Source organism: Theropithecus gelada, chromosome 4 (assembly GCF_003255815.1).
Source record: "Theropithecus gelada isolate Dixy chromosome 4, Tgel_1.0, whole genome shotgun sequence".
In the NCBI taxonomy this organism is placed as follows: domain Eukaryota; kingdom Metazoa; phylum Chordata; class Mammalia; order Primates; family Cercopithecidae; genus Theropithecus; species Theropithecus gelada.
The window spans coordinates 72,544,783-72,564,543 of record NC_037671.1 but is presented as its reverse complement, the minus strand read 5'-3'; the positions used below and the strand labels follow the sequence as shown (position 1 = coordinate 72,564,543).

At 43.8% G+C, this 19,761-nt stretch overlaps 1 protein-coding gene across 2 annotated transcripts in view; it reads left to right on the top strand.

The window, feature by feature from the left end:
• The window catches only part of SLC17A5 (solute carrier family 17 member 5), a 61,030-nt gene extending 43,494 nt beyond the window's left edge, over positions 1-17,536 (top strand). For both annotated transcript variants that reach the window (XM_025384061.1, XM_025384062.1), the window contains exons 9-11: positions 464-611; positions 9,077-9,167; positions 15,711-17,536. In XM_025384061.1, the coding sequence (XP_025239846.1) occupies positions 464-611; positions 9,077-9,167; positions 15,711-15,848 (377 nt within the window). In that variant the 3' untranslated portion in view covers positions 15,849-17,536. The remainder of the gene's footprint in view (positions 1-463; positions 612-9,076; positions 9,168-15,710) is intronic.
• Positions 17,537-19,761: the final 2,225 nt, after the last annotated feature.

Below are 19,761 nucleotides of genomic sequence, written 5' to 3'. Positions count from 1 at the left end.
TTTGAGACGGAGTCTCGCTCTGTCGCCCAGGCTGGAGTGCAGTGGCCGGATCTCAGCTCACTGCAAGCTCCGCCTCCCGGGTTCACGCCATTCTCCGGCCTCAGCCTCCCGAGTAGCTGGGACTACAGGCGCCCGCCACCTCGCCCGGCTAGTTTTTTGTATTTCTTAGTAGAGACGGAGTTTCACCGTGTTAGCCAGGATGGTCTCGATCTCCTGACCTCGTGATCCACCCGTCTCGGCCTCCCAAAGTGCTGGGATTACAGGCTTGAGCCACCGCGCCCGGCCTACGCTCATGTTTTCCAGCAGTTTTGTTTTGTTTTTCCATGAAATTTGTTAGTCTTCCAGGCAATATAGTGTTTCTACAGTAGGTGGCAGCAATTTCAAATTTCAGACTTAAACCATATGAAGGCAGAGCAAATATTAATGCTGGGTATTTTTCCCTTTTATAACTTTTTAACTCTAGGAATGATTGGACCTGCAGTATTCCTGGTAGCTGCTGGCTTCATTGGCTGTGATTATTCTTTGGCTGTTGCTTTCCTAACTATATCAACAACACTGGGAGGCTTTTGCTCTTCTGGATTTAGCATTAACCATCTGGATATTGCTCCTTCGTGAGTACTAATATAAAGATTTGCTGTGATTGACTTTAAATTGTATTTTTAAAAATCCTGATAAAAGGCCAGACGCGGTGACTCACGCCTGTAATCCCACCACTTTGGGAGGCCAAGGCGGGCGGATCACCTGAGGTCAGGAGTTTGAGACCAACCTGGTCAACATGGCGAAGCCCTATCTCTACTAAAAATACAAAAATTAGCCAGCCATGGTGGCGGGCACCTGTAATCCCAGCTACTCAGGAGGCTGAGGCAGGAGAATCGCGTGAACCCGGGAGGCAGAGGTTGCAGTGAGCCGAGATCGCATCATTGTACTTCAGCCTGGACGACAAGAGCAAGACTCCGTCTAAAGAAAAAAAAAAAAAAAAACCCTGATAAAATAGATATAACACAAAACTTAACATTTTTAAGTATACAGTTCTGTGGCATTCAGTGTTCACATTGTTACATAACTAGCACCACCAACAATCTGTAGAACAATTTCATCTTCTCAACAGAAACCGTACCCATTACACACTATCTCCCATTTCTCCCTTTTCCCAGGCCCTGACAACCAATATTCTGCTTTCTGCCTCTATGGATTTTACTACTATAGGAATGACTTTAAATTCTTTACAAGATTTTAATTTACATAATAATTAAAGCACGATGTTGTTTCTAAATTTAAACTTTTAACTGTCATCACCTCTGTCCACAGTGCTCTCATTAGAACATTGCAGTAACTCATTATAACTGTGTCTGTTCACCCAGCTAGACGGAACTCTGTGAAGGCAGAAACTCCCTTATTGTCCTCAGGGCTCACCATAGCACTTGGCATGCAGTAGGCATTTTGTCAGATGAATGAATGTCAAAGAGTAGACCAATTGATTTGTCTAACTGTATTACCTATGTGCAAATATATTTGTGTAGCACTTGATAGTTTACACATCACTTTCATAAACACTATCCATTTTACCCTTAAAGCATGCCTATGAAGTATTTTTGCCCTATTTGAATGCTAAAGAAACTTAAGAGAAGTGATTTATCTTACAGCACACAACTAATATAATAAATGATAGAGCCAAAACTTGAACCTAAAATTTTTACTTTTAAGCCCAAAATTCTTTCTACAGCTACCTCTCTGGAAACATTCTTTGAGTCACATACTTCTAGAACCATTTTGTGCCAGTTGACAAGGTAAATAAGGGAGCTGTGTAAATATTTTAACCCAAAAGTTTTAATACACTTTATTTGTAAAAATAATGGATATGAATTTATTTTGGAGAAAAGACAGATGGACTCTTACACTCTTTTCACTACCTCAAAATCTTCACACCCGGACTGCTACAGAATCTTCTGATTTCTATGAATCCTCAGCCTCCTATCCCTTCAATAAATACTCTTAAGATAAGCTCCACTCTGTCACCCAGGCTAGAGTGCAGTGATGCCATTGTAGTTCACTGTAGCCTTGAACTCCTGGGATCAAGTAATCCTTCCTGCTCAGCCTCCTGAGTTGCTGGGACTACAGGCACACATCACCATGCCTGGTTCATTTTTCAAAAAATACTTTGTGGAGATGGGGTCTCCCTGTCTTGTCCAGGGTGGTCTCAGTCTCCTGGCCTCAAGTGATCTTCCCACCTCAGCCCCCGAAAAGTGCTAGGATTACAGGCGTGAGCCACAGCGCCTGGCCAAGACTTGAGGTTTTGTCAAGCCTAGAGTTGACGAACAGTCAAAGGGATATGGGAATTGAGAGTTCGAGAAATAGTTCTAGGCTATGTTATCACTTAGGATGTTTTTAGTTGAAGTATAGAAATTCTAACTCAAACTGGGCTGAACAGCATAATCTATTGATTCACTTCATTGTATCCAGAGATAATAGGCTTCAGGCAAGAGCTGATATCCAGCTGCCTACTAATATCACCATAGATTGTTTCTTTCTCACTCTCTGTCTTTTACAGTAGTAGTTTTATCCTAAGACTGGGTCTGCTTATAAAATCACACAATGAAATGATTGCCAGCAACAATCAGGACTACATGCTTCTTCATTCACATCAAACAGAAAGAAAAAGATCTTTTCCTCTCTCAACCATGGAAATAAGTCCTGGGCTTCATTTTGGTTGACCCAAACTGAGTCACATGAACCAACCCCAATGGCCAAGAGAATGTCATGTGACTTTAGGAAAATCAGCACCTACCCCAAAAGTTAGAGGTCAAAGGGTCAGTGCCCCTCAGACGTCATTATTGCTACACAGATGGAGGTGGAGAGTGGGAATGGATGCTGAGGAATCCATCGGTAACCTCCACTATAACACATGAAGATGTGAATAAACGTGAGTCATTTTTGAGCCAGGCACGGTGGCTCACGCCTGTAATCCCAACACTTTGGGAGGCTGAGGCAGGTGGATCACCTGAGGTCAGGAGTTCGAGATCAGCCTGGCCAACATGATGAAACCTTGTCTCTACTAAAAATACAAAAATTAGCTGGGCATGGTAGCACACACCTATAATCCTAGCTACTCAGGAGGCTGAGGCAGGAGAATTGCTTGAACCTGGGAGGTGGAGTTTGCTGTGAGCCGAGATTGCGCCACTGTGCTCCAGCCTGGGTGACAAAGTGAGACTCCATCTCAAAAAAAAAAAAAAAATTATAAGGAACATAAAATTGGTTCAGCAGCCATCCAGCCAGAAGAAGGTGGTAAGTCACCCACTCCATTTAATAAATCTGAAAGGTAGCTTAGGATTCATCAGGTTCCTGAAGTCTTGTCAGAATCTCTGGAATCTGATGAGGGCCCCCAACCCTGCTCTCTTGAACTGGCAATGAAAGAAAATTGGATCATCGGATAAAAATTGGAGCTCTGATTGGCCAGGTGCAATGGCTCATGCCTGTTATCCCATCATTTTGGGAGACCAAGGCGGGCAGATCACCTGAGGTCAGGAGTTCAAGATCAGCCTGGCCAACATGGTGAAACTCTGTCTCTACTAAAAATACAAAATTAGCCAGGTGGGGTGGTAGGACCTGTAATCCCAGCTACTTGGAAGGATGAGGCAGAAAAGCACTTGAACCTGGGAGGTGGAGGTTGCGGTGAGCCATGGCACTCCAGCCTGGGTGATAAGAGTGAAACTCCATCTCAAAAAAAAGAAAGAAAATTAGCACTATTGTCAAAGGATGAAAATAGAAAAAAAAAACAAATATCCATGGTACCTACCTAGTAAGATCATTGTGAAGATTAAATAGAGCACACACAGAACACTTTGCTCATAATGCAATAAATGTATTTGCATATAATGCAATAAATGTAATTGTTTTCTGGCTAACTTTGAGTCAGGTGTGGTGACCAGGGTCACAGATCAATCCAAGTAAAATATTAAAGTGATGATTGGTGTGCTTTCAGAAAGGAAAATGCTGACCACTAAAGAGCCACCACTGGGTCACTAAGAGCCAAAATGGCAAAACGGTCTAATTTCTCAATGTAATTTTTAGCCTAATAGAATAAAGAAAATATAGTAGATTTGATATGTCAGGACTTCAGCCAGGTCTTCTATGATAGATACCCTTTTGGACAAGGTGGAGAAAGATGAATTGGATGTACAATTAGATAAATTTGTCACTACTAAATTTCAGTGTAATAGCATACTGATTAACGAATCTAGTCATTTGAGAAACACTGTGCCAGGCACTGTACCAGATGTTGAAGACACAAACATGAAAGTAACATGATTCCTGCTGGCATCTGTGTAAGCTTAAGCTGGCCTGGAGGATGGTGCTTCACGTCATGAAGTATAATGCTGGACAGGCAACAGGTGGAATCCTGTGCCTGAGCTTCAAGCATCAGGTGGATGGTTGAAGTCTACATCTTAAAGACCCAGGTCCAACCCTGAAATCTTATGAGTCTTATAAGCCAAAAAAGACATTTATCTAGATATTATAAGAAGCTAAACAGTTGGCCGGGCGCGGTGGCTCAAGCCTGTAATCCCAGCACTTTGGGAGGCCGAGGCGGGTGGATCACGAGGTCAGGAGATCGAGACTATCCTGGCTAACATGGTGAAACCCCGTCTCTACTAAAAATACAAAAAACTAGCCGGGAGTGGTGGCGGGCGCCTGTAGTCTCAGCTACTTGGGAGGCTGAGGCGGGAGAATGGCGTGAACCCGGGAGGCGGAGCTTGCAGTGAGCCGAGATCATGCCACTGCACTCCAGCCTGGGAGACACAGCGAGACTCCGTCTCAAAAAAAAAAAAAAAAAGAAGCTAAACAGTTTTAGTAACATAAATGATGCCAGCAAATAGTTGTAGCAGTTAGGAGGATGGTAAGCAAGTGCCTTTATGCTTCAGATAATGAGGACTGCTGTACTTGCTCTCAGCTGACTGAGACACAACTATTCAAATGGAAGTAGGCCAGGCGTGGCGGCTCACGCCTGTAATCCCCGCACTTTGGGAGGCTGAGGCGGGTGGATCGTTTGAGGTCAGGAGCTCCAGACCAGCCTGGCCAACACGGTGAAACCCCATCTCTACTAAAACTAAAAAATTATCTAGGTGTGGTGGTGGGCAACTATAATTCCAGCTACTCAGGAAGCTGAAGCATGAGAATTGCTTGAACCCGGTAGTTCAGAGGTTGCAGTGAGCAGAGATTGCGCTACTGCACTCCAGCCTGGGCTACAGAGCAAACCTCAGTCTCAAAAAAATAAAATAAATAAATAAATCTCATCAAAGTCAAAAGTATTGTTATTATTTGTTGTTTGTTTCGTTTTGTTTTTGAGACGGAGTTTCGCTCTTGTTGCCCAGGCTGGAGTGCAATGCTGCGATCTCGGCTCACCACAACCTCCGCCTCTTGGGTTCAGCCCAAAATCAAAATTATTTATCTCCCTTAGAGAGTGTGTGTGTGTGTGTGTGTGTGTTTAAACTTTGCAGTTCTAGCTCAAAGGATAACTTTCTTATATTTTGATTCAGCTCTTCAGATGAGCTTTTTAGTTTCTCTTTTCCAACTGGGATTTCTTGGTTCAAAGCACACCAGTTATTTCTAGTTGCCGGAGTCTTGGCTACGTGGCTACGTATCTTATTGGGGGTTACATATCTTACGTTTTTCATAGTTGGGCCCATTCAGTGTAACACTCTACTAGTTAGAACAGGAGCATTCGAGGACCATAAACAAGCATTCAACACCAGGGCTTGTGGTGAAAAGTGAAGCATGAGAAAATTTATCTTTCCTACAGATTGGGTTCAGTGATTACTGTTTTTTTGTTTTGTTTTGTTTTTTTAACAATGTAGCATTGTAGATTATAACATTATAGTATTAAGTACTGATTCAGAATCAGACAAATTGGGTGACATTTTATGGGTTTTTTTCATCTGTAAAATGAAGATAATCCAGCTGGTTGCAGTGGCTCTCACCTGTAATCCCAAGACTTTGGAAGGCCAAGGTAGGATGATCACTTGGACCCAGCAGTTCAAGACCTGGCTGGGCAATATAGCAAGACCCCATCTCTAAAAAAATTAATAAAATTTTAAAATTTAAAAAATAAAATGAAAATAATCGTACCTCATGGGGTTGATTTTATAATTAAAATGATATAATATGATATATAAAACCCTTATAAACATGTCTGATATAAGGTTTTCCAATAAAAAGTAAATAGATACAAGGTTTTCCAATAAATAATATTCCTATTAACATATAAATGTGTACTTGGATTTTATAGGCCTTTACTTCTATAGACTGAAATAGAGATTTTATTTTATTAATTTATTATTTTTTGAGACAGGGTCACCCCCTGTCACCCAGGCTGGAGTGCAGTAGCAAGATCATGGCTCACTGCAGTCTAAAGCAATCGTCCTGCAATCCTCCCACCTCAGCCTCCTGAGTAGCGAGTCTACAGCATGAGCCACCACACCCAGCTAATTTTTGTGTGTGTTTTTTTATTTTTTGTAGAGAGAGGGTTTTACCATGTTGCCCAGGCTGGTCTCAAACTCCTGGGCTCAAGCAATTCACCCACCTCGGCCTCCCAAAATGCTGGGATTACAGGCATGCACCACCACACCTGCCCCCAAAATAGAGATTTTTCTATGGTAATTTTGTTGCCCGGATTCATGGGAATTAGATAGATTTTCAGCTATTAATTCCAATAGTATTCCAACAGCACAGACTCCAGACTGAGTCCATACAACTTGTTTTCTTCCAAGTAGTCATCAATCTTTCATGGCCTGTCCTGGCCAAGTGAAATATAAGTACTTGAATGAGCTTCTTGTTGCTGACATTTAGAATTTCACGGCATTCGTCTGCACTTAATATCTGTCACTGGAAAGGCTGGCAGCATTGCAGTTGACTCCTCTTACTGCCAAGGTGTTAATGGTTTAAAAAGAAAAAAAAAAAAGAGAGGCTCTGCCAAGCTTGGTTAATTTAGATACACTCCCTAAAGGGGATAAGCCAAAAAGATCTGTGCCTCATGGTTTTGTTATAGTGCTGTGTGTATGCACAAGTCTTGAACATAAAACTTTGTGATCTTTATACATAACCAAATTAGTTAAGCAGATTTTTTTTAAATGAACTCCTCCACCACCTTTAAGTGTTTTTTTTTATTTGTTTGTTTGTTTGTTTTACCAAAAACATTAAACCTAAATCTAATGAACGCCCTAGGATTTAGAGTCTAGAAACTATCAGTGTACAGGAAATACAGGAGGTATAAAATTATGCAAAACGATACCTAAGAGATACAGTCTTCACAGTCCAGAATTCATGAATATATACAGGACAAACATCCTAGTAAAGAGACAGCAATTTTAGGCCAGGTGCAGTGGTTACACCTATAATCCCAGCACTATGGAAGGCCGAGGTGGGCGGATCACCTGAGGTCAGGAGTTCGAGACCAGCCTGACCAACATGGTGAAACCCCGTTTCTACTAAAAATACAAAATTACCCAGGTATGGTGGTGCATGCCTGTGATCCCAGCTACTCAGGAGGCTGAGGCAGGAGAATCACTTGAACCGGGGAGGTGGAAGTTGCAGTGAGCTGAGATCATGCCATTGCACTCCAATCTGGGCAACAAAAGCGAAACTCTGTCTCCAAAAAAAAAAAGAGGCAGCAATTTAAAAAATGAATGATTGGGCCAGGTACAGTGGCTCACACCTGTAATCCCAGCACTTTGGGAGGCTGAGGCAGGTGGATCACCTGAGATCAGGAGTTCAAGACCAGCCTGACCCACATGGCACGCGCGTGTAGTCCCAGCTACTCAGGAAGCTGAAACAGAAGAATCACTTGAACCCGGGAGGCAGAGGTTGCAATGAGCCGAGATTGCGCCACTGTACTCCAGCCTGGGCAACAGAGACTCCATCTCAAAAAAAAAGCAAATTAATGGAACAAGTAAATTGTATGTTTTATATGATCTCATGTCTATAATAATATACTCGAAATATATAGAGATAGCAAAAAATAATTAGGATATTACAAAAATGTTAATGTTGATTATCTCTATGAGGAAGAATTATAGGATTATAGGTAATTTTACTATTTTTTCTTTTTTCTTATTAATTTTCAAAAACTAATTACAATTTTTTTTTTTTTTTTTTTGAGGCGGAGTCTCGCTCTGTCGCCCAGGCTGGAGTGCAGTGGCGCGATCTCGGCTCACTGCAAGCTCCGCCTCCCGGGTTTCCGCCATTCTCCTGCCTCAGCCTCCCGAGTAGCTGGGACTACAGGCGCCGCCACCACGCCCGGCTAATTTTTTTTTGTATTTGTAGTAGAGATGGGGTTTCACTGTGTTAGCCAGGATGGTCTCGATCTCCTGACCTCGTGATCCGCCCGTCTCGGCCTCCCAAAGTGCTGGGATTACAGGCTTGAGCCACCGCGCCCGGCCCTACAATTGAATTTTCAAATCAGGAAATAAACTTTTTTTTAACTTAAAAAACTTTAAGCTAGACATGCCATGCTTTCTGTATGAAAATGATATCTCAGAACTTTCCTATATCGTTATAAAAGGGGTTATTTCCATGGCTGTGTTCCTCTATGTAATGTTAAAATGCTACTTAACTATTGAAATGCAAGTTTTTCACCAGCTGAATATAAAATCCCATTTCAATAGGACATTTTATTTAGACATAAAATTTCACAAGAACACAACCTGGAGCAGAATAGCTGTCTATTGAAAGAAGCGGCCAGGCGCGGTGGCTCACACTTGTAATCCCAGCACTTTGGGAGGCTGAGGCAGGCAGATCACTTGAGGTCAGGAGCTCGAGATCAGCCTGGCCAACATGGTGAAACCCCGGCTCTACTAAAAATACAAAACTAGCCGAGCATGATGGTGCATGCCTGTAGTCCCCGCTACTCAGGAGGCTAAGGCACGCTTGAACCCGGGAGGCAGAGGCTGCAGTGAGCTGAGATCATGCCACTGCCCTCCAGCCTGGGCCACAGAGTGAGACTGTCTCGAAAAAAAAGAAGAAGGAAAGAATGAAGCTGTTTAAATGTGTAGCACAATAATAAACTTCTATGAAAATGTTTCTACAGGTATGCTGGTATCCTCCTGGGCATCACAAATACATTTGCCACTATTCCAGGAATGATTGGGCCCGTCATTGCTAAAAGTCTGACCCCTGATGTAAGTAGATAATTTGCTTGTAAACTGGAAAGGTTTTGGAGCTGCACATCTGTGTCAAAGTTCAGTGTATTTTAATTAAGTGTAAAATTCTAAATGTTCTTATGAAATTCTTTTTAGCAACAAAAAGCTAAATGCCTTAATGGATGGGAAAGTATATTTTCAAAGAACACTTTTTGGATTTTAGACAGAACAATAGAACTAAGTCAAATGAAGACGAGCTGAAACCACACAAGTAGTTAAAAGTTTTGATATTGGCGGGACGTGGTGGCTTATGCCTGTAATCCCAGCACTTTGGGAGGCCGAGGCAGGCGGATCACGAGGTCAGGAGTTCAACACCAGCCTCGCCAACATGGTGAAACCCCTTCTCTACTCAAAATACAAAAATTAGCCAGGTGTGGTGGCACGTGCCTGTAGTCCCCTACTCAGGAAGCTGAGGCGGGAGAATCCCTTGAACCTGGGAGGCAGAGGTTGCAGTAAACCGAGACCATGCCATTGCACTCCAGCCTGGGTGACAGAGTGAGATCCCATCTCAGAAAAAGTTGTGATATTATACTAGACAAATAATTTTTGTTTTTGATTTGAACAAATAAAAATTGACAGTGTAAAACTATTCAAAAAGTAGGCCCATGAAGGCGAGGTATCAGGAAATCATGTGAGAATTAATGAGGAAAAGTTGAAATAACCGAGAATGTTTAGAGGACCAGAAAATTTGGGAAGACATAAAAGGTGTCTTCACATATTTGAAAGGCTACTAAATGTAAGATGGAAACTTATTCTCAGCAGTTCCACAAAGACAGATTGAGAGAAGTTATAAAGAGACACTGGGAAAATTCTTTGTTCAAAGCTGTTACTTTATGGAATGAGCCACCTTAAGGGTTAGTAACCCCTGAAACAGTCAAACATTTATTCAACAGGCATTTCTTAGGTGCTTATTAATATGCTAGATACATGGCCAGGCACAGTGGCTCACACCTATAATCCCAGCACTTTGGGAGGCTGAGGCAGGCAGATCACCTGAGGTCAGGAGTGTGAGACCAGCCTGGCCAACATGGTGAAACCCCATCTCTACTAAAAATACAAAAAAGTAGCCGGACTTTGTGGCTTGCACCTATAATCCCAGCTACTCAGGAGGCTCAGGCAGAAGAATCGCTTGAACCTGGGAGGGGGAGGTTGCAGTGAGCTGAGATCATGCCATTGCATTCCAGCCTGGGTGACAAGAGCAAAACTCTGTCTCAAAATAAATAAATAAATAAGGCCTCAAAGGCCCCTTTCAACTTTGATTTTCTAACCTTCAAAAAAGGTATATAAGGTATTCTTTAAGAGGCTAACTCAAACCTCTGAAAAAGGTAATTTTCTCTTTTGTCTCTGTGATAAAATTAACGCCATGTGTAATCCTTAGAATTTCAGGACATACGGCCGGGCGCAGTGGTTCACGCCTGTAATCCCAGCACTTTGGGAGGCTGAGACGGGCAGATCACAGAGTCAGGAGATCAAGACCATCCTGGCCAACATGGTGAAACCCTGTCTCTACTAAAAATACAAAAATTAGCCGGGTGTGGTGGCAGGCTTCTGTAGTCCCAGCTACTCAGGAGGCTGAGGCATGAGAATTGCTCGAACCCAGGAGGCGGAGGTTGCAGTGAGCCGAGATCACCACTGCACTCCAGTCTGGCAACACAATGACACTCCTTCTCAAAAAAAAAAAAAAAAGAATTCCAGGACATACTTACAGACTTTCTTATTACCAAATATACTGATTTCAGACATATATATGTTCCCCACAAATAGTGTTCCTATTTCTTCTCCATATCTACCGTTTCTAATTCTTAAGTGATGCAGTACCTCCCTGTTACTATTTCCTCTCACTTAATAAAAAGGAATGTTGTAGAAATGCTTTTTCTAAAGTTCTGTGTCTCAGTATAGACATGTCCAAAATGTTTAACATTATCCTTGTCCTCATGGAGTGGGGTGGCAACACCAGAACCTAAGTCAGCACACTACCATGTGTTAGTTTCACTTACTGATAATGCCAGCGCTTCTGCTAGGGAAATATGGATTCCTGATTAAAGTCTTTTATGTTTACAAGTGGGAACTGCGCTTGATTTGGGATATGTTATAGCATTTGTTTAATGCTGTTAAAAAGATATCACTGTTTTAGCTGGGTGTGGTTTGCACCTGTAGTCCTAGCTACTTAGAAGGCTAAAGCAGGAGGATGCATGAGCCCAGGGGTTTGAGGCTGTAGTGAGCTATGATCACGCCTCTGCACTCCAGCCTGGGTGAGAGCAGGAGACCCTGTCTCAAAAAAATAAATAAAATAAAACTTATTTTATTTTATTTTATTTTATTTTATTTTATTTTCGAGATGGAGTTGCACTCTGTTACACAGTTTGGAGTACAGTGGTGCAGTCTCAGCTCACTGCAACCTCTGCCTCCCAAGTTCAAGTGATTCTCCTGCCTCAGCCTCCTGAGTAGCTGGGACTACAGGCACCCACCACCATGCCCAGCTAATTTTTGTTTTTGGTTTGTGTGTGTGTTTTTTGAGACGGAGTTTCACTCTTGTTGCCCAGGCTGGAGTGCAATGGCGCGATCTCAGCTCACCATAAACTCTGCCTCCCGGGTTCCAGCGATTCTCCTGCCTCAGCCTCCCAAATAGCTGGGATCACAGGCATGCGCCACCACACCCAGCTAATTTTGTATTTTTAATAGAGATGGAGCTTCTCCATGTTGGTCAGGCTGGTTTCGAACTCCCAACCTCAGGTGATCCGCCTGCCTCAGCCTCCCAAAGTGCTGGGATTACAGGACTGAGCCACCGCACCTGGCCAAAGAAAACTCTAAAGTTTATTATTTTAAAAAAGGAAAAGCACACACTTGCCTTCACAATTGTAATTTCTTTTTTTTTTTTTTGAGACGAAGTCTCACTTGTCCCCCAGGTTGGAGGGCAGTGGCGTGATCTCAGCTCACTGCAACCTTCGCCTCCCGGGTTCAAACGATTCTCCTGCCTCAGCCTCCCAAGTAGCTAGTACTACAGGCAAGTGCCACCACACCCGGCTAATTTTTGTATTTTTAACACAGGTGAGGTTTCACCATGTTGGCCAGGCTGGTCTCGAACTCCTGACCTCAAATGATCCACCCGCCTCAGCCTCCCAAAGTGCTGGGATATCAGGCGTGAGCCACCGCAGCTAGCCTGTAATTTCTTACTTTATGGAATGAGCACTGCCTCAAAAACTTTGTGGCATGAGTCAGCATATAAATAAATAATGCAATAATTAAAATTCAAAGTGTGTCTGAGGTTCGATGTTGTTATAAACAAAACAGTATTCTCCAAAAACTGGTGGAATTTTTGTTAAAAAACAAACTAGGAGCTGTGTGAGACTTCTAGTACAATGATTGATTTTAAGTTCACTCATTGCCTTCAGATAACACTGAAGTATTATTTTATCCCAGAGACCACACAGGGCAGCTTTGTCTTAGTAATCCTAAGAAGCTGTTTCAAACATTTTTCTGGTATAAGATGTAATTATTGACTGATTGCTCAGCAGAATTTAAGATGAGTAATTAAGACTTTTTTTCGGCCGGGCGCGGTGGCTCAAGCCTGTAATCCCAGCACTTTGGGAGGCCGAGACGGGCGGATCACGAGGTCAGGAGATCGAGACCATCCTGGCTAACACGGTGAAACCCCGTCTCTACTAAAAAATACAAAAACTAGCCGGGCGAAGTGGCGGGCGCCTGTGGTCCCAGCTACTCGGGAGGCTGAGGCAGGAGAATGGCGTGAACCCGGGAGGCGGAGCTTGCAGTGAGCTGAGATCCGGCCACCGCACTCCAGCCTGGGCGACAGAGCCAGACTCAGTCTCAAAAAAAAAAAAAAAAAAAAGACTTTTTTTCACTAAAATGCATTCATCTCAGACAAGTATAACCACCACAGGGTGTTTCTTTCTGCATGTTTCTCCTGTTTTCCCAAATAAATGACCTCCTACTGGCTTCCCAGTGCCTTCTCTTTCACCTCCTCATTGCTAGTTCTACTGCTTGTTTGGTTTTGTTTGTTTTTTGAGACAGGGTCTCCATCGCCCAGACTAGAGTGTGGTGGCGCAATCATGGCTCACTGCAGCCTCAACCTCCCCAGGCTCAGGTGATCTTACCTCAGCCTCCCAAGTAGCTAGGACTGCAGGTGTGCACCATCATGTCCGGCTAATTTTTCCATTTTTTGTAGAGATGGGGTTTCACCACCTCGCCTACGCTGGTCTCAAACTCCTGGGCTCAAGGTATCCACCTACCTCGGCCTCCCAAAGTGCTGGGATTACAGGCATCCACCATGCCTGGTCTACTTGTTTGTTTGTTTGTTTTTTGTGAGACAGAGTCTCACTCTGTTGCCCAGGCTGGAGTGCAATGGCACAATCTCGGCTCACTGCAAACTCCACTTCCTGGGTTCACGCCATTCTCCTGCCTTGGCCTCCCAGGTAGCTGGGATTACAGGCACTGGCCAACACACCTGTCTAATTTTTTGTATTTTTAGTAGAGACGGGGTTTCACCCTGTTAGCCAGGATGGTCTCGATCTCCTGATGTCGTGATCTGCCCACCTCGGCCTCCCAAAGTGCTGGGATTACAGGCATGAGCCACTGCGCCCAGCCTGGTTTGTTTTGTTTTGTTTTGTTTTTTTGAGACAGAGTTTCGCTCTTGTTCCCCAAGCTGGAGTGCAATGGCATGACTTCAGCTCACCGCAACCTCCGCCTCCTAGGTTCAAGCAATTCTCCTGCCTCAGCCTCCTGAGTAACTGGGATTACAGGCGCCTGCCACCACACCTGGCTAATTTTTGTATTTTTAGTAGAGACAGGGACTCGCCATGTTGGCCACACTGGCCTTGAACTCCTGACCTCAGGTGATCCAGCCACCTTGGCCTCCCAAAGTGCAGGGATTACAGGCATGAGCCACCACACCCAGCCAGTTTTTTTGTTGTTTTTTTTTTTTTTGAGATGGAGTCTCGCTCTGTTGCCCAGGCTGGAGTGCAGTGGTGCAATCTCGGCTCACTGCAAGCTCCGCCTCCCGGGTTCACGCCATTCTCCTGCCTCAGCCTCTGGAGTAGCTGGGACTACAGGCGCCGGCCACCACGCCCGGCTCGTTTTTTATATTTTTAATATAGAGAGAGACAGGGTTTCACCGTGTTAGCCAGGATGGTCTCGATCTGACCTCGTGATCCACCCACCTTGGCCTCCCAAAGTGCTGGGATTACAGGCAGGAGCCACGGCGCCCGGCCGTGTGTGTGTGTGTTTTTTTTAATGCTGCAAATATAGTCACCACCCTGGTTAGACTGAAATTGAAAAAATCCAAAAAATGGTTGTTAAAGGTAGTCACATGACCCAGAAATTTGGATAACTGTCTGATATTTTTATGCCACAGGATTGGATTATACACTGAACAGTTGTCTTACTGACAGATCCCATGTTATATCCTGCTTTATGTGCCATTCAAGATCTTTTATACTTGCCAGGCCTCTCTCTGATGTCGCAGATCCTCAGAGCTGAACTTGAGTTCATCTTAACCATATTTACTTGATCCACCTGACACCTTTCACCTAAGATCCTGGGAGACCGTGCACAGGCTAAAACTTTCTTAGTGTTAGTGTTAGTCAGGCATGATTCGGGGACATACCAGTATACTTTTTATTGAAGTATATCTATCTATCTTCAGTAAACTTTTTATTGAAGTATAACTTTTTTTAAATGCACAAATCTAGGCCAGACGTGGTGGCTCACACCTGTAATACCATCACTGTGGGAGGCTGAGGCGAGCAGACCACTTGAGCCCAGGAGTTCAAGACCAGCCTGGGAAACATGACAAAACCCCATCTCTACTGAAAAAAAAAAAAAAAAAAAAAAAGCAAAGAAAATTAGCCAGGCATGGTAGCATGCACCTTTAATCCCAGCTCCTTGGAAAGCTGAGTTGGGAGAACCGCCTCAGCCCAGAAAGTGGAGGCTGCAGTGAGCCGAGATTGCGCCACTGCATTCCAGCCTGGGTGACAGAGTGAGACTCTGTCTCAAAAATAAAAACAAAAATAAATAAATGCACAAATCTAAAGTGTACAGCTAGATGAATTTCCACAAAGTTAATACAGCTGTGTAACCAGCACCCAATCAAGAAACAGAGTATTACCTCCCTCAGTAAGATCCCAGGTACCACTTCCTGCTATTCTTTCTTCACCCTCAGCAAGAGGAACCACTCTCCCAACTTTTAACCCCATAGATTAGTATGGTCCGACTTTGAGCTTTATATAAATGGAATCATTTAGTATGTACCCTTTTTGTCTGGCTTCTTTTGCTTCACATTTTGTTTGTGAGCTGTATTTATGATGTTGTAGCCCATTCTCATTGCTGTACCGTATTCCATTGAACAACTATACCACTGTCCTACTGCTGGTGGACATTTGGGTTGTTTCAGGGATGGGGCTTTTATGAATAATGTGGCTGTTTTAACAGTCTTGTGACATCATCTTTTTAATGAAGTGAACTACAAACAAAATTTTATTTCACTTGCATTTTTTTCTTTCTGTACAGAACACTGTTGGAGAATGGCAAACCGTGTTCTATATTGCTGCTGCTATTAACGTTTTTGGTGCCATTTTCTTTACACTATTCGCCAAAGGTGAAGTACAAAACTGGGCCCTCGATGATCACCATGGACACAGACACTGAAGGAACCAATAAATAATCCTGCCTCTATTAATGTATTTTTATTTATCATGTAACCTCAAAGTGCCTTCGGTATTGTGTAAGCATTCTATGTCTTTTTAATTGTACTTGTATTAGATTTTTAAGGCCTGTAATCATGAAGTATCACTAGTTGCCAGATTAATAAAATGAACCGTGTTTAATTGTGAATAATATATATGCTAGGACTTCTACTTTAGGTTCACATACCTGCCTGCAAGTCGGGCAACATGAAGTAGGAGAGTTCCGTTGATTTTTTAGGGCCATACTTAAGGGAATGAGCTGAAACAGAGCTCTGAATACCTTTGCTTAATTAAACTAGATGATAATTCTCAGGTATTGATAAACACCTGTTGTTCACTTTCCTCATAAAAATTGTCAGGTCTCTCTGACACTTAGATCTCAAACTTTAGCATCTCCGTGGAGCTGCCATCCACTGTATAATTTGGCCTGGCAACTAGACTGAGGGGAGTGTACCCAGGCAGCTGCCAGGCACTCCCTCCCTGGCTTCAGGGTCAGAGTGCTCAGCATTTATCAGAGGCAGCATCCAAGCCCAGAGCCAGTGTCGACTCTTCGGCTGGTGCCTTTCCTCTGAGGGGCTATTAATGTGTAGGTAAAGCCCTGAGTAGGCAGGAGCAGTGAGATCCACTGCTGTGGTCTTGATACATCCTCAGACTTTCCCTTCCCAGCACAGAGGAATATCGGCTGGCATGCAACCTGCAAAAGAAAAGTGCGAAGCGGCCGGGCATGGTGGCTCACGCCTGTAATCCCAATACTTTGGGAAGCCGAGGTGGTCGAATCACAAGATCAGGAGTTCAAGACCAGCCTGGCCAGCATGGTGAAACCCCGTCTCTACTAAAAATACAAACAATTAGCTGGGCGTGGTTGCGGGCACCTGTAATCCCAGATACTCAGGAGGCTGAGGTAGGAGAATCACTTGAACCCAGGAGGTGGAGGTTGCAGTGAGCCAAGGTCGCACCACTGCACTCCAGCCTGGGCGATGGAGCAAGACTCCATCTCAAAAAAAAAATAAAAAAGAAAAGTGCGATGCCCAGTCCATCACAAATAAGATCATCCTAGTTTAAATCTACTCTCACATGGACCACAGTATACATTTCTAAGTGCTGTGTTTTGTTTGTTTGTATTTTGTAGAGATGGGGTCTCGTTTTGTTGCCCAGGCTGGTTTTGAACTCCTGGCTTCAAGCGATCCTCCTGCCTCGGCCTCACAAAGTGTTGAGACTACAGGCATGAGCCACTGTGCCCAGCCTGTTCTGTGTTTTTTAAGCTGCAGGAGAATTTTTTTAAAAACTAATTCTCACTGTTTGTTCAGTCTGTCTTCATCGAAGTTTGTGGTTGCAATTTAAAGTTAAAGTGACTTTTAAAGGCCACATCACCTGAGACTAGGGTAATCATCTTTACTTCTGGTTCCTGAAATCATATTTTTCCAGTGGACCATCCTCCAGTGGTTGTGGTTGTTGAGCATGCTTTCAGAGCACCTATGTGGCTTAAAACTTCGCTTATGTTTTCTGTTCAACACTACCTGTAATATTTTAAAACTGATTAATGTGATGTGAATACATTTATGTAAATTTATGTTTAAATTTGTAAATAGCTTTAAATTGCTATGGCAATGTTTCCTTTATAAATCATCAAAATAAACCTTTGTGAATTGATTTTTGGATCTGACAGTTCTGTGACATTTCCTAGTGTCCACTGTGACTCTTTGACATCTTTTCTGCATCCTGCTTGAGCCATCGTCTTCTCTACACACATTTCTGCTACCACAAAGCCAAGGAACTTGGGCCTCCTAAGGGATACTGCATCAGAAATCTCTGTTGCCATCAACCTACCCTTCCTAGCTCTGAATAGGGTCAAACCTTCTTGCTAAAGCATATGCCCACACTACACTGATTCTCTCTCTCCCACCTCCTCTAAGGACTTGCTTCAGTAATTCTTCTTTTTATAAATAATTGAGACAGGGTCTTGCTTTGTTGCCCAAGCTGAGCTCAAGCGATCCTCCTGTCTCAGCCTCCCAAGTAGCTGGCATTACACAGGCATGTGCTATCACGCCCAGTTAGTAGCTCCTCTTTCATTTACTTCTTCAGTCTCTCCCCCTGTTCTTTTCCTTTTGTCTCAGATATACACATGTCTTCTCTAGTCCTTAAATAAAAATACAGACATCTCCTGGGGACATTAAATCACAAGTGTACAGAATATCTCTAATACTCAAGACACTGGAAAACAGTGTGTGATTTTATAGATAGATATAGATACAGATTTTCATCCATGGTTCCATGGTTCCTGACTCATAACTCCCATAGGTCTTGTTATGTTGGGCGCCTTTAGGCCTCAGAAGCAACCTCAGGAAACAGAATCTCTTTGGTCCTCTCCTGCCCTCCCTTCACCTGCTGCTTTTTCTCCTAAGGCAGGAATCTTCCCCCACCATTCTGTCTTGGAACTGGTCATAAAGAAACTCTGTGGCCAGTCACGGTGGCTTACGCCTATAATCCCAGCACTTTCGGAGGCCGAGGTGGGAGGATCACAAGGTCAGGAGTTCGAGACCAGCCTGGCCAATATGGTGAAACCCCATCTCTACTAAAAATACAAAAAAGAGCCAGGCGTGGTGGTGGGCGCCTGTGGTCCCAGCTACTCGGGAGGCTGAGGCAGGAGAATCACTTGAACCTGGGAGGCGGAGGTTACAGTGAGCCGAGATTGCACCACTGCACTCCAGCCTGGGTGACAGAGCAAGACTCTGTCTCAAAAAAAAAAAAAGAAAAAAAGAAAAAGAAATTCTGTGGCCTACCCTGTTGGACTATAGGTCATAAGACCCCATGCCCACGTTTGAGAAGAGGTCCTCTCCATATCCTGGAGGAAAGAATGCTGCACAGAGAGGCCAAGAAGAATCTGGACAGGTCTTGCTGGGTTTCCCTCTGAGTCTATTAGTGTTAGATCACACCCTTTCTGTCCAATCACATTTCTTCATGGTTGTTAATCATGACTATCCAATGAAGTCTCCATAAAAGGCCTAATAAGACAGGGTTTGGGAAGCCTCCTGATAGGTGAACACATGGAGGTTCCTGGAGGGTGGCACGCCCAGAGAGGGCCTGGAAGTTCCTCATCCCTTTCCCCAGATATTGTCCTATGCGTCTCTTCATCTGTGTCCTTTGTAATATCCTTTATAATAAATGATAAACATAAATGTTTCCCTGAGTTCTTCGAACCACTCTAGCAAATTGATTGAACCAAAAGAGGTGGTTGTGAAAACCTCAACTTGAAGCCAGCAAGTCACAAGTTCCAGAAACCTAGACTTGGGACTGGGGTCTGCAGTGGTGGGCAATCTTGGGGACTGGGTCTTCCACCTGTGGGATCTGATGCTACCTCCAGGTAGACGGTGTCAGCACTGAATTGGGAGACACCCAGCTGGTGTCTGTTGCAGAACTGATTGCTTAATTGGTGTGTGAGGAAAAACCCACACCCTTTTAATCACAGAAGTCTTCTGTGTTTATTGTTGTTGAATGAGAGATTAGAAAAAAACACATTTGGGCCGGGCGTGGTGGTTCACGCCTGTAATCCCAGTACTTTGGGAAACCGAGGTGGGTGGATCACAAGATCAGGAGATCAAGACCATCCTGACTAACACAGTGAAACCCCGCCTCTACTAAAAATACAAAAAAATTAGCTGGGCATCGTGACAGGTGCCTGTAGCTCACCTACTCAGGAGGCTGAGGCAGGAGAATGGCATGAACCTGGGAGGTGGAGCTTGCTGTGAGCCGAGATCGTGCCACTGCACTCCAGCCTGGGCGACAGAGTGAGACTCTGTCTCAAAAAAAAAAAAAAAAGAAAGAAAGAAAGAAAAAAGGAAAAAACACATTTGGCCCACCGCAGTGGCTCACGCCTG